Below are 15,300 nucleotides of genomic sequence, written 5' to 3' on the forward strand. Positions count from 1 at the left end.
ATGAAATGTGACCACAGCAAAAATGTGTAAATAATTTCCATGTATTCATAATGCTGTTAAGTTGAGGATGAAGTGTGTACAGGAAAACAATGAGTTTTTTATGATCATGACATAGAATAAATGTTTGCAGAAGAATCATATGTAACCTCCCTACTAATGGAGTGTAGATCCCCAGTGCCGTCAGTCTTATGCATCCTCCTCTACACATGTATGTGGTCTTTTAGGGCTCAGTGACCATTGAGGATGTGGCTGTGATCTTCACCCCAGAGGAGTGGGCTTTACTGGAACCTTCACAGAAGAAACTCTACAGAGATGAAATGTGGGAAACCTTGAGGAACCTGGCGTCAGTAGGTAAGATTGAGGACATTCCTTCCCTTAGTCAATTAGAGAACAAGTCTTTCCTGCCCATCAGTGTTGTTCCAAATGTGGAATGTGGAAAGGGAGGATGTTGGTAAATAGACTAGACGTGGTCACAGCTCATCATGGACCTAGAATCTAATAATTTTTCTATAATTTCTAATATTTTAGAATTATTTTTTTCTGGGTTTGCCTTTTAGGAGAACAATGGGAAGATCGTGACATTGAAGATTGGTACAAAACCCAGGGGAGAAAACTAAGGTGAGTCACACTCACAGTAGAAAGCAGTGTCTCAGGTGAGAATCCTGGCATGTTATGAAATTTTTAAAAGTAGCAAACAGAACAAATAATCCCTGCTTCAAGTTTAATTATTATTAGAAAATTTTCAGGAAATATACTTTCTTAAATGTGACATAGTTCAAGGTTTGCAAAACAGTTCACTTGGAAACAATAAACTCTATATGAATATCACTTTTTTTTATTTTATTGAGATCATAATAGTTTATAACATTGTGAAATTTCAATTATACATTATTATTTGTCAGTCACCATATAAATGTTCCCCTTCACCCTTCACCCTTTACTCTCACCTCCCAACCGCCTGCCTTTCTGGTAACCACTAAACTATTCTCTCTGTCCATGTGTGTGTTTATCTTCAACATATGAGTGCAGTCATACAGTGTTTGTCTTTCTCTGTCTGGCTTATTTCACTTAACATAATACCCTCAAGGTCCCCCCATGTTGTGAATGGGACGATTTTGTCTTTTTTATGGCTGAGTAGTTTTCCATTGTGTATATATATATACCACATCTTTTTTATCCAAACATCAGTCGGTGGGCACTTGGATTGCTTCCACATCTTGGCTGTTGTGAGTAATGCTGCAGTGAACATAAGGCTGCATAAGTCTCTTTGAATTGTTGATTTCAAGTTCTTTGGATAAATACCTAGTAGTGCCATATCTGGGTTGTATGATATTTCTATTTTTAATCTTTTAGAAATCTCCATACTGTTTTCCATAGTGGCTGCACCAGTTTGCTTTCCCACCAGCAGTGTTTGAGGGTTCCTTTTTCTCCACACCCTCTCCAACATTTGTTATTTTTTGTCTGGGTGATAATAGCCATTCTAACAGGTGTAAGGTGATATCCTACTGTAGTTTTGATTTGCATTTCCCTGATGATTAGTGATGTTGAGTATCTTTTCATGTGCCTATTTGCCATCTGTATATCTTCTTGGGAAAAATTTCTGTTCATATCTGCCCTTTTTAAAAAAAATTTTAATTGAGTTCATAATAGTTTATGTCAATGTGAGATTTCAGTTGTACATTATTTCTTGATTGTCACCACATAAGTGCTCCCCTTCACCCCTGTGCCCACCCCCAACCCCACTTCCCCTGGTAATCACTGAACTGTTGTCTTTGTCCATGTGTTTGTTTATCTTCCACATATGAGTGAAATCATATGGCGTTTGTCTTTTTCAGTCTGGCTTATTTTGCTTAGTATGGTTCCCTCCAGGTCCTTCCATGTTGTTGCAAATGGGATGAATTTGTCTTTTTTTATGGCTGAGTAGTGTTCCATTCTGTATATATATATACCACATCTTCTCTATCCAATCATTGGTCAGTGGGCACTTGAGTTGCTTCCATGTCTTGGCTATTGTGAATAGTGCTGCAAGGAACATAGAGGTGCTTATGTTACTTTGGATTGTTGATTTCAAATTGTTTGGGTAGATACCCAGTAGTGGGATAGCTGGGTCATATAGTAGTTCTATTTTTCATTTTTTGAGAAATCTGCATGCTGTTTTCCATAGTGGCTGCACAGTTTGCATTCCCATCAGCAGTGTGTGAGGGTTCCCTTCTCTCCACACCCTCTCCAATATTTGTTATTTTTAGTCTTATTGATTATAGCCATTTTAACAGGCGTAAGGTGGTATCTTAGTGTAGTTTTGATTTGTGTTTCCATGATGATTAGTGATGCTGAGCATCTTTCATGTGGTTATTGGCCATCTGTATATCTTCCTTGGAGAAATGTCTGTTCATATCCTCTGCCCATTTTTTGATTGGGCTATTTGTTTTTTTATTGTTCAGTTCTGTGAGTTCCTTACATATTATGGAGATTAACTCCTTGTCAGATATGTGATTTGCAAATATTTTCTCCCAATTGGTGCGTTGTCTCTTTGTTTTGATTCTAGTTTCTTTTCACACCTGCCCATTTTTTGATCAGGTTGTTTGTTTTTTTGTTGAGTTCTGTCAGTTCTTTCTTTATTTTAGCTATTAATCCCTTGTTGGGTATATGATTTGCAAATATTTTCTCCCAGTTCGTGGGTTGTCTTTTCATTTTGTTCCTGGTTTCCTTTGCCTTGCAGAAGCTCCTTAGTCTGATGAAGTCCCACTTGTTAAATTTTTTCTTTTGTTTCCCTCACCTGAGTAGACATGGTATTTGAAAAGATCCTTCTAAGACTGATGTGAAAGAGTGTAGTGCCTGTATTTTCTTCTAGGAGTTTTATGGTTTTAGAGTCTTACCTTCAAGTCTTTGATCCATCTTGAGTTAATTTTTGTATGTGGTGAAAGATAATGGTCTACTTTCATTCCTTTGCATGTGGCTGACCAGTTTTCCCAACACCATTTATTGAAGAGACTTTCCTTTCTCCATTGTATGTTCTTAGTTTCTTTGTCGAAGATTAGCTGTCCATAGATGTGTGGTTTTATTTCTGGGCTTTCAATTCTGTTCCCCATTGATCTCTGTGCCTGTTTTTTTTGTACCAGTACCATGCTGTTTTGATCACTTTAGCTTTGTAATATGTTTGGAAGTCAGGGATTGTGATGCCGCTAGCTTTGTTCTTTTATCTCAGGATTGCTGTAGCTATTTGGGGGTCTTTTGTTCCCCATATGAATTTTAGGATTCTTTGTACTATTTCCATGAAGATTGTCATTGGGATTCTGAGTGGGATTGCACTGAATCTGTAGATTGCTTTAGGTAGTATGGACATTTTAACTATATTTATTCTTCCAATCCATGCGTGGAATATCTTTCCATTTCTTTATGTCATCATGGAGTTCTTTCAATAACATCTTATAGTTTTCGTTGTTTAGGTCTTTCACCTCAATAGTTAAATTTATTCCTAGGTATTTTATTATTTTTGTTGCGATTGTAAATGGGATTGTATTTTTGAGTTCTTTTTCTGTTAGTTCATTGCTAAGGCTTTGTAAAATGTGTTAGGAAATATTCCATTTTCTTCATTGTTTGTTCATTGCTAATGTAGAAATGCAGCTGATTTTTGTGGGTTGATTTTGTACCCTGCAAGTTTGCTGTAGTTCTTGATTATTTCTAATAGTTTTCCAATGGATTTTTTTACGGTTTTCTATGTATAAAATCATGTCATCTGCAAACAATGAGAGTTTCACTTCTTCCTTGCCAATTTGAATTCCTTTCATTTCTTTTTCTTGTCTTATTGCTCTGGCCAAAACCTCCAGTACTATGTTGAGTAAGAGTGGTGACAGTTTTTCCCTGTTGAGTATGATGTTGGCTGTGGGTTTGTCATTTATAGCCTTGATTATGTTGAGGTACTTTCCTTCTATACCCATTTTATTGAGAGTTTTTATCATAAATGGATGTTGGATCTTGGCAAATGCTTTTCCCACACCTATTGAGATGGTCCTGTGGTTTTTATTCCTCATTTTGTTAATGTTGTGTACCACATTGATTGATTTGTGGATGTTGAACCATCCCTGCGTACCTAGTATAAATCCCATTTGATCATGATGTGTGATCTTTTTAATGTATTGCTGTATTTGATTTGCCAATATTTTGTTGATGATTTTTGCATCTATGTGCATCAGCAGTATTTGCCTATAATTTTCCTTCTTTGTTTTGTCCTTGTCTGGCTTTGGGATGAGGGTGATGTTGGCTTTGTAAAATGTGTTAGGAAATATTCCATTTTCTTCATTGTTTTGGAATAGTTTGAGAAGGACAGGTATTAAATCTTCTTTGAATGTTTGGTAGAATTCTCCAGAGAAGCAAACTGATCCTGGGTTTGTATTTTTTGGGAGGTTTTGGATTACTGTTTCAATCTCTTTACTTGTGATTGGTCTATTCCGATTCTCTCTTTCTTTGTGCCTTAGTTTTGGGAGGTTGTATGAGTCTAAGAATTTATCAGTTTCTTCTAGATTGTCCAATTTGTTGGCATATAGTTTTTCATAGTATTCTCTTATAATCCTTTGTCTTTCTATGGTATCTGTTGTAGTTTCTCCTCTTTGATTTCTAGTTTTATTTATTTGAGCCTTCTCTCTTTTTTTCTTAGTGAGTCTAGCTAAGGGTTTGTCAATTTTGTTTGTCTTCTCAAAGAACCAACTCCTTGTTTCATTGATCCTTTCTGCTGTTTTTGTTGTTGTTCAATTTCATTTATTTCTGCTCTAGTTTTTATTATATCCTCCTTCTGCTGACTTTGGGCTTTCTTCTTTTTCTAATTGTGTTAGGTGTTGTTTAATATTGCTTATTTGAGACTTTTCTTGTTTGTTAAGGTGGGCCTGTATTGCTGTGAATTTCCCTCTTAGGACTGCTTTTGCTGCATCCCATATGAGTTGGTATGGTGTATTTTCATTTTCATTTGTCTCCAGATATTTTTTGATTTCTCCAGTGATGCATTGGTTGTTCAGTAGCATGTTGTTTAGTCTCCACATATTTGTCACTATCCCAGCCTTTTCTTGTGGTTGATTTCTAGTTTCATAGCATTACAGTTGGAAAAAATGCTTGATATGATTTCAATCTTCTTAAATTTATTGAGGCTTGCCTTGTTTCCCAACGTATGATCTATCCTTGAGAATGTTCCATGTGCGCTTGAGATGAATGTGTATTCTGTTTTTGGATGGGGTGTTCTCTATATATTAAGTTGATCTGGTCTACTTTTTCATTTAAATCCACTATTTTCTTGTTGACTTTCTGTTTGGATGATCTATCCATTGACATAAGTGTGGTGTTAAGGTCCTCTACTATTATTGTGTTATTGTTAATATCTCCTTTTAGGTCTGTTAATAGTTGCTTTGTGTACTTTAGTGCTTCTCTGTTGGGTGCATATATGTTTATGTGTTCTGTCTTCTTGGTGGAGTGTCCCTTTTATCATTATATACTGCCCCTCTTTGGCTCTCATTGCCTGTTTTGTCTAGAAGTCTAGTTTGTCTGATATAAGCATGGCAACACCTTTCTTTTATTTGCCATTAGCTTGGAGTATCATCTTCCATCCCTTCACTCTGAGCCTATATTTGTCATTGGAGCTGAGATGTGTTTCCTGGAGGCAGCATATTGTTGGGTCTTGATTTTTAATCCATCCCGGCACTCTGTGTCTTTTCATTGGAGAATTCAATCCATTTGCATTTAGACTGATTATTGATATATGAGGGTTTGATGCTGCTACTTTATCTCTCATTTTCTGGTTGTTCTGTATTTCTCTTGTTTCTCGTCTCAGGTATTTCAGACTATCAGTTCAGTTTGGTAGTTCTCTATGATGTTTTTCTCAGTTTACTCTTTATTTATTGTTTATGTCTCTGTTCTAATTATTTGTTTAGTGGTTACCATGTGATTTCTATAAAAACACTTGTAGATGAGAAGTCTTTTTTCTGATAGCCTATTTCCTTAGACCAAGCTGACTACGTCCCTTTCCTCTTCCCCTACTAAATTATTGTTGTCACAACTTAGTCCATCTTGTCTTGTGAGTTTGTCGTTAAAATGATGAGATTATATTTATTTTTTGTTTTCCTTCCCTTTATCTTTAATGTTGTAATTAAGTGTTTGCTAACTTGTTCTGATACAGAGCTGCAATTTTCTGATTTTGTCTGCCTATTTATCTCCTTTCTCAAGGCTTTGTAAACCCTTTCTTTTTTTTCAGGGTGAGCGCCTTCTTCAGCATTTTGTGTGTGTGTGTGGGGGGGGGAGGGGGGTGGTCTTATGGCAATGAATTCCCTTAGCTTTTGTTTGTCTGGGAGAGATTTTGTTTCTCCATCATATCTGAAGGAAATTTTCACTGGATATAATATTCTTGGCTGAAAGTTTTTGTCTTTCATTATTTTGAATATATCATTCCACTCTCTCCTAGCCTGTAATGTTTCTGCTGAGAAACCTGCTGAAAGCCTGATAGGAGTTCCTTTGTAAGTTATTTTCTTCTGCCTTGCTGCCCTTAATATTCTTTCTTCGTCATTGACCTTGACCAGCTTTACTACTATATGCCTTGGAGAAGGTCTTTTTACATTGATGTAATTTTGTGTTCCATTAGCTTCTTTTGCTTGTATTTCCAGCTCCTTCCCCAGGTTTTGGACGTTCTCAGCTATTATTTGTTTGAACAAGCTTTCTGCTCTCTTTTTCCTCTGGAATTCGTATTATCATTGTGTTGCATTCCCAATTGAGACAGATATTTCTCAGAGAATTTCTTTGTTTCTTTTTAGTCTTATTTCTCTCTCCTTCATTTGAAGCATTTCTATTTCTATCCTCTGGTCTGCTCCTTCTGTCCTCCAAAATATCAGCTCTGTTATTCAGGGAGTTCAGGTTTTTCTTTATCTGGTTCACTGTATTTTTCATTTCCAACACTTCTGATTTGTTTTTCTTTATAGGTTCAATCTCTTTTTTGAAGAATTCCCTTTCTTCTTTAATTTATCTCCTGATTTCATTGAACTATCTGTATTGTCTTGTAACTCATTTTCTTTTTAATGGTAGCTATTTTGAATTCTCTGTCAGTTAGATAATAAATTTCTGTGACTTCAGGATTGATTTCTGAGTGCTTGTCATTTTCCTTCTGGCCTATTAATTTATTTATTCATATTATTTGATGGCGTGGATTTGTGCCTTAGCATAGTGACAGTATCTGGTCACAGCTTCCACCTGTTGCCATTGGGGTGGGAGTCAAGAGCTCTGTATTTGGAACCCCCTGTGACAGCTGGTGTCTGTGCCTGTCTTCGGAATCTGTGCTGACGTCCTGTCTGTGATTGCCAGCTAGGTTGCTGACGCTGCTGCTTTTCTAACCTGTGCATGAGTGCTCTGGTTGACCACCTGAGCTGGAGCACTGGGTGGGAGGAGGGCCGCTTGCTTTTTCCTGTGTGATCCCAGGGTCATTCTTGCTGTGCCCTTGCTATCTGCTCCTAGGGTTTTGGCTTGATGAAGATGCTGCCACAATAGCTTAGCCACCTCTGTGTGGGGCCTTCCCAGAGGCTTTGAGGGAACTTGGAAAGTGAAGGTGTTCCTGCGGAGAGCTACCTCTCCCCCCTCTTTTTCCAGAGCCTCATGTGGTCCCATGCCCCAGTCGCTGTTGTTTAGGAGGGAAAGGATATCCCCTTACCCACTTCCACTTGCCCTGGGGGTGTCCAGCACTTTCACCTTCAGACATATGGCTGTGTGGGTCTCTCAGACGTCTTTTGTGTTGTGTGAATGTCTTCTGTTGGTTTATGAATGTCCTTTTCTTTGTATGTGAGGAGGGAGCGTCTAAGGGAAGAGCTCACTCCAGCATAATGCTGTCATCACTCTTGAATATTACTGTTTTGACAGTAGCAAAGGTGAAGTCTTCTTGCAGAGCATTCAGTATGTTCAATTTCAGGCAATTCAGACAAGGCAGAAAACCTACATTTTTTCTATAAATCATAATAATAAATATAAAATCATTAATAAAGAAGTCAGCAGTAATGTTCTTCTTGTCTTTTACAGAAGTCATACGATAGAGAGACTCTGTGAAAGTGAAGAGGGTAGTCAACGTGGAGAAAACTTGAGCCTTATTCCAAATCTCAATCTGAACAAGAAAACTACTGGAGTGAAACCACATGAATGCAGTGCATGTGGAAAAGTCTTCATGCGTCATTCATCCTTTCATAGGCACATCAGATGTCACACTGGACACAAACCATGTGAATATAAAAAATGTGGAAAGAAGCCATATAAATGTAAGTACTGTGGAAAAACCTTCTGTTATCTCCAATTTTTTGAAACACATGAAAGAATTCACAATGGAGTGAAAACCTGTAAATGTAAGGAATGTGGGAAAACCCTTAGTTGTTCCCGTTTACTTCAGATACATGAAAGAAGTCACACTGTAGAGAAACCCTATAAATGTAAGGAATGTGGGAAAGTATTCATTTATCCCAGTGCATTTCGAATACATGAAAGGAGTCACACTGGAGAGAAACCCTATGAATGTAAAATATGTGGTAAAGCCTTCAAATTTTCCAGTAATGTTCACGTACACGAAAGAACTCATACTGGAGAGAAACCCTATAAATGTAAAAAGTGTAGTAAAGCCTTCACTTGTCCCAGTTCTCTTCAAAGACATGAAAGAACTCACACTGGAGAGAAACCCTATGAATGTAAAAAATGTAGTAAAGCATTCACTTCTTCCGGTTCTCTTCGAAGACATGAAAGAATTCATACTAAAGGGAAATCCTATGAATGTAAGGAATGTGGGAAAGATTGTTTAACTCTCACAAAGCTTGAAGCACACATGGTCACTCACGGTGGAGATGGACCTTATAAATGTAAGGAATGTGAGAAAGCATTCTTTTCTCCCAGTGCCTTTCAACTGCATGGAAGGAGTCACAATAGAGAGAAAGTGTATGAATGTAAAACATGTGGTAAAGCCTTCAGTCGTTCCAGTTCTGTTCAACGACATGAAAGGACTCACACTGGAGAGAAACCCTATGAATGTAAAACATGTGGTAAAGCCTTCAGTTGTTCTAGTTCTGTTCAACGACATGAAATAACTCATACTGGAGAGAAACCTTATGAATGTCAGGAATGTGGGAAAGCCTTCATTTGTCACACAGACTTTCGAAGACACATGAGAGTGCACACTGGAGAGAAACCGTATAAATGTGAAGAATGTGGGAAAGCTTTCAGTGATTACAGTTCCTTAAAAATGCACAAAAGAATTCACACAGGAGAGACACCCTATGTATGTAAGGAATGTGGTAAGGCTTTTGTTTCTCTTCGAGGTTTCCAAATACATGAAAGAAATCACACTGGGGAGAAACCCTATGAGTGTAAGGAATGTGGGGAAGCCTTCAGTTATACCAGTTCTCTTCGAAAACATGAAAGCGCTCATACTGGCAAAAACCCCTATGAGTGTAAAAAATGCAGTAAAGCATTCACTTCTTCCAGTTCTCTTCGAATACATGAAAGAACTCATACAGGAGAAAAACCCTATGATTGTAAGGAATGTGGAAAAGCCTTCATTTCTCTCAGATATCTTCGAAGACATGAAAGAATTCATACTGGAGAGAAACCCTATAAATGTCAGGAAAGTGGCAAAGCCTTTATTCCTCATGAAAAGTTTTGAGGATATGTGAGATGGCACACTAGAATAAAAATCATATAAATGTAAAGAATGTAGGAAAGCTTTTGTCATCCCAGTTCTTTCTGAAGGCATGAAAGGACTCACTTAATAAAAACCTCTTGAATGTAAAGTGTGGGAAAGACTTCAATTGGCCCACATTCTTCTATGTGAAACTCCCACCAGGAAGAAATAATAAATTTAAGTCTTATGAGAAAGGTTGATGGAAATTAACTTGTCGATAATGTTCTAGAAAACTTTCAGCTTGAAAGAGTTGTCATAAAAGTCGTAAATATATTGTTTACCAAGGCTCTTTCTCAAATTGCAGCATTGGATTTTGGATTTCTATTAATTACTTTCAGAAATGAATATTGAGGTGAGAGAACTCTGCAGGTCATCCTTCATCAATAGTACATAAAAATTAATAGGTGGTGGTTTTTCCTTTATCAGTTAATATTTTCTGTTTAATTTTTTCATAAGGTTTTAATTGTTCTATTAAGGCATCATTGAAAAATGACAGTTTGTATTTGTTGAGATTTTCTTACTGGCCTTGTATTGCGGTTCCTGGATATGCCTCATCCACTGTATGTATCAGACCTTTCTTAGAGAAAGCTCTATTTTCAGGCTGATGGGTATAGGAGCCTGTTTTTATTTTCCATACTATTAAACAGTTGAAACAAATTTTTATGTGCGGCAAGTTTATCAAAGAGTATAGTTTCCTGGGAATTCTTGTTTTCATGTTTGGGCCTTTGCTCTTTGTCCTTCCTTCTGAGTGGTATTTGGTGAAGAGGCTTTGAATTAAGTAGAGGCCTTTGAGAGGGCAAGAAAATCTAGAGCTGGACATATCACTCTATTGTGTTATGTCAGTGAGGGTAATATGAAGAACTAGATCTTTAAGAATGCATCCCCTGGCGCCGGCCCAGTGGCGCAGCAGTTAAGTTTGCATGTTCCGCTTCAGTGGCCTGGGGTTTGCAGGTTCACATCCCGGGTGCTGACATGGCACCACTTGTCAAGCCGGGCTGTGGCAGGCGTCCCACATATAAAGCAGAGGAAGATGGGCACGGATGTTAGCTCAGGGCCAGTCTTCCTCAGCAAAAAGAGGAGGATTGGCGGCAGATGTTAGCTCAGGGCTAATCTTCCTCAAAAAAAAAAAAAAAACCAATGCATGAGGTTTCAAAGGCAGAAGCAAACAAGGTGTTAGTCAGATTTTGGAGCCACCACACAGGGAGAGAGACAGTTACGTAGGAGCCTCAAGGAAACCACTTTCCAGCCCATTTTCTTGCCCTTCTAGTCAAGAGTATCTTGAAAATCACCACCAACTGTTTGATTTCCGTTTTCTTACAGATGTATTTTCCACTGATGTTTTCACAAGTTTCACATCAAAGATCCATTAGAGTTAGGATTTTTCTGTAAGGCCTCTTGTGTCCACCAGGAGACTAATCCAGACCTTTGTGGTTGGGAGTGTTCTCTGGTTCCCCTCCTCTCTGGGTGATGTCTAGTTGTATAGGAAACACCTTATGCTGTTAATAGTGCCAGTCAGCATGTTTTCCTGATTCACTGCAATATCTACAATGGGGCATAAAAGGAAAGACCTGCGAGTTTGTTTCTCTGCTGCCTTGTGCTGCCTTGACCCAGTTCTTCTGCGTGAGAACAGTCACCTCTCTCATGTCAGGAAGATGCTGTGTGTGTTTCCTGTTACTTGTAGCTGAATGTATTCTCTCAATATGTTTTCAGTAATGTTTGAATGTATGTCATTAAACATATGTCCATTTCTTGGTGAAATGAAGACTTCTGTAGTTGTTTCATTGATTATTTTGTCAACTATTCTAATCCATTGTGTGCTAATAAATATTGTGGTTTTCATTTCTTCAGAGAAAATATTAAAATCCATTTTAATTATGGATTTTCAGATACATTTTGCAGTTTTCTTCATTTAAACATACGTTATGAGTCAATTCTATCATGTGCTTACAAATTCAGATCGTTTTTCCTGAGGCAAACTGTATTTTTTATTCTTTACAGCTACAAATTTTGTCATGAAACTAATTTTCATTCTTCACTTAAAACTCATGGTTTTTTCAGTGTCCTCTTGCCAGAGACCTGCAGGATTGCACCTGTAGGCAAAGAGCACTGTGTAATGAAGTCTAAAGAATGACACAGACCATAGGGGACTGTGAGGTCTGACAGCAGCAGGGAGCTCAGAAGGACTGCTTACAAGATTGTGGCCTGTGTTTGTGGGTGTGACTGCTGTTCAAGGAGGCAGGCCACTTTCCGTGTTGAATGATGTGAGGAGGTCAACTTAATTCTCTGTCTGGTAATCCTAATTATTGTCTTCTAGAAGGCAGAATCAATGTAGTGGAGCTAAAAATAATTTGTCAGAAGTTCCAGTCAGTCATTTTTGTAAAAAGAAGGAACTATCAGTCATCTTTATGGTTTAGAATTTTATCTTTTACAATTTTTACTGACATGGCTACAAAATACTTTGAGTTTCGTCTTAGTAACTGTGTACCTTTGATGAAGGATGTCACATTTTTCTCTTTAGCAGGGTAAGACTTGGCCTTGCAGTGGATGCAGCCAGCTCCTGGTCCTCTGGAACAGCTTTGCCTTTCCTACTTACAGTCAAAACATGATGTATTTGCTCTGGTGTATTAGACACTGTTTACCATAAAGTATGTCAGTTAGCATAGATAAATTAACTTCTTAGTAGATTACATAATATTTTTAATATCTTCCTTATGACTTAACTGAGGCCTATGAGTTTAGGTAAATTGTGAGAGGAGACAAGGGAGAGAGACAGGACCACTGTGCCAATCCTTCCTTTCTTTCTCAGCGACTGTGCTCTTGATGCTAGTGTTTCAGCATCCCTCACCTGCCGTGCACTGTAGAGTCTGTACCCAACTTAGCAAAAATAAGGCACAGTAGGATTTGGATATAGTGGCATAAAACAAACAAGTTCTTGCAGTCCTGGTGCTTATGTGTTTGTGGATAGAGAGATGATTTATAAATGATAAGCCCTTGTCTTATAAGGTGGAAATAAGGGCTTTGAAGGAAAGTAAAAAAATAGCATTGAGCTAATAGGGAGGCTTAGGTGCGTATGTATCTTTTCTATGAGGGTAGGAGTGAGGGAGGATGCCATCATCATTGTTATCTGGGACTGGAGACTTCCTACTGATTTCAGCCACAGATATTTGTGGTATCTTTTTGTGTTTAATGTCATTTATTTTTCCTTTAAATATTTAAAATGTAATCTTTGGCATTTTCATGTTGCTGCTGTACAGACTGAGTGTGCAACACACACCCCATCAAACCATGGAGTTCCTCCCACTTAGAGAAACAGTTGCCTTCATCTGCACTGTTCTGGCTCATCCTGAGTGAATTCTATGAGTAGAGTGACATCTATGCAAGTCCACTGTGTTTAGAGGCAGTCAGCCAAGGAATAATTGAGTGAGCTGCAGAGAGAGGATTTCATTTTGAGTAACATCCTAATTTAGTATACAGGGAGAAATGGGAAATTTTCAACATCTTTTCATCACAGGAGTGGCTGGAAGTCTTTAATTTCAATGATCCACAAAGCCCCCGAGCCCAGGTAGCTGATCACAGGTTTCCTTTCCATGTGCTTAGATGTCCAGCACATGGTGTGGGAAAGTGAGAAACAGCAGTCACAGCGTCAAGATTTAATAAAGGAGCAAAACAAATGATTAATTTTCCCAATTTTTTTAGTGTTAACTTACCTGTTTCAGGGGTGTCATTTCAATGGGCACCACAGGACTGTTCTTTTCAGTGATGGCCTTTTTTCCATCTTTTGATGGCAAGATTAATATACATTTGTGAAAATCTACAACTATACTTAAAATATTATATATTTATATAATTAATAGGAAATGAGTAACAGAATCACTTTCATATGTTAGGAGAATGTTGAACTCTCCTGATCCTTGGTTTTTATGCATTCAACACTTCTTTCTAGTACTGGGATCCTTCTTAGGAGAATTGAAGGGCTGAGAAGAAGGACTCAGTCCTCAACAGGCGTTTCTGGCAACCCTGTCTTAATTGAGGAAACACCCCCTAGGGTTGCACCTGCCCTCAGCTCATACTCATAACAGGAGTGAAGTGACAGGGCTCCCAGAATCTTTGAGTTTAAATCAGGTTCTGTGGATGTGTCTTGGGAAATTCTGTGGTTCTGAAACAAAAGCTGTCTCCTAAGTGGGACCTATCTGGGGACATCCTCACTCATGTGCTTTAGCATCATTTCTTTCCATTATTACCCATAGATCATTTCCAGCCCTTCATTTCCCAACTCAAGCCTACTCTGTGCCTGCTTACTTGCAGACATGTTTAGAAATTAACACGTCCCACTCTGCAAAATTTCTCTGAGGCAACACAGGGGGCCTGTGAGCTGAGAAGGTGACAGAAGCAGTGGTAGGACCCATGTCATGGGCACATTCTGTCAGTCACAGTTGTCCAGCTGTCACATATTTATCAGATCTGCTTGCTTCCTTATTCACACGGCACTTACAAGTGACTGACTTTGAACGGGGAAACAAATGGCTCTAGAATTTGTCAAAATAACAGTCACTCCAGGAGTGTCTCCCCACATCCACTTACCATAGAGGCTTCAGCAGCCTCCCATGATGCATCCGAGAGTCGCCAAACCTACCCTGCTGGACATGAATCGCCCAAGGCATTCTTGTACCCAAACTATTCTCCTCCAGTACTGCACTCAGTTAGAGAAGCCACCGATGGCAACTGACAGAGTCTTTGTAAATGGAGGCCCTCCCAGGGCCTGAGTTGATGATCCTCCACAGCCAGCTTCCCATTTGCCTTGGGTCTTAAATGCAGGACCCCTCTGGCCTGCTAACCAGAGGCCTCCTCATTGAAGAGATATGGGTACTTACAGCATAGAGCCAAAAATGACCCTGCTGGCATATCACATCTACAGAGGGGAGTGTGTTCCCCTCTTCTGTGATTGATGTAATGCATTCTGGAGGAGGTCACCTCCTTTTTAGAAAGATTGGCCACTTCAGGTGTGACGTGGGGGCACATGAATGACCAGGGAGTTCTTATACGTTATGCACAGTGTGCACCACCACGCCTGATACCTGATGGGTCCACTGCAGAGTTGCTGTGTTCTTCCCCAGATCAAACAGGCCAGCTCTGATCATGGATTGGATCAGACTGATGAGTCAAATTCCAGGTAATCATGCTGGCTATAGAGAATTCCCTGGGCAAGAATCACACTCATTTGCACATTTTTACTGATCCTTTGGCCATTGCCAATGATTTAGCTGTCTCATCCCACCAACAGCAACACCTCCTTACCCAAGGTCACCCCCTTTGCCATAAAGAACTCTGGGATACCTTGCCTCACATACCCAAGTACAAATCAAAGTCACTCCTTTCTCTGCACATGTTACACCTCAGTCTGCAGAGGCTCATTTCCTTGTTCAGGGCTATAAGTCCACTTGAATGTCTGAGACACATACTGATAACTCAGACCTGACGGCATTTATCTCTGCCCATGGGCCCCTGTGATATGGAACCAGTAAGAGGTCTCTAGCCCAAAGGTCTAGGCAGAATTCTAGAGACTTCCCTCCTCTACCCTGGACAACTTAGTGACTGACCAATGCACCTGATACGAAAAAAATGTG

The 15,300-nt window shown here is 39.0% G+C and overlaps 1 protein-coding gene across 3 annotated transcripts in view; it reads left to right on the forward strand.

Annotated features, from left to right (window-relative positions):
- LOC100064626 (zinc finger protein 709) overlaps positions 1-11,438 on the forward strand; it is a 36,774-nt gene extending 25,336 nt beyond the window's left edge. For 2 of the 3 annotated variants that reach the window (XM_005611858.4, XM_070274004.1), the window contains exons 2-4: positions 225-351; positions 558-618; positions 8,038-11,438. In XM_005611858.4, coding sequence (XP_005611915.1) covers positions 225-351; positions 558-618; positions 8,038-9,658 — 1,809 coding nt within the window. In that variant the 3' untranslated portion in view covers positions 9,659-11,438. The remainder of the gene's footprint in view (positions 1-224; positions 352-557; positions 619-8,037) is intronic. The other variant, XM_070274005.1, reaches the window with a different exon arrangement.
- The last annotated feature ends 3,862 nt before the right edge of the window (positions 11,439-15,300 follow it).

This window comes from Equus caballus, chromosome 7 (genome assembly GCF_041296265.1).
Source record: "Equus caballus isolate H_3958 breed thoroughbred chromosome 7, TB-T2T, whole genome shotgun sequence".
Taxonomy (NCBI): Eukaryota; Metazoa; Chordata; class Mammalia; order Perissodactyla; family Equidae; genus Equus; species Equus caballus.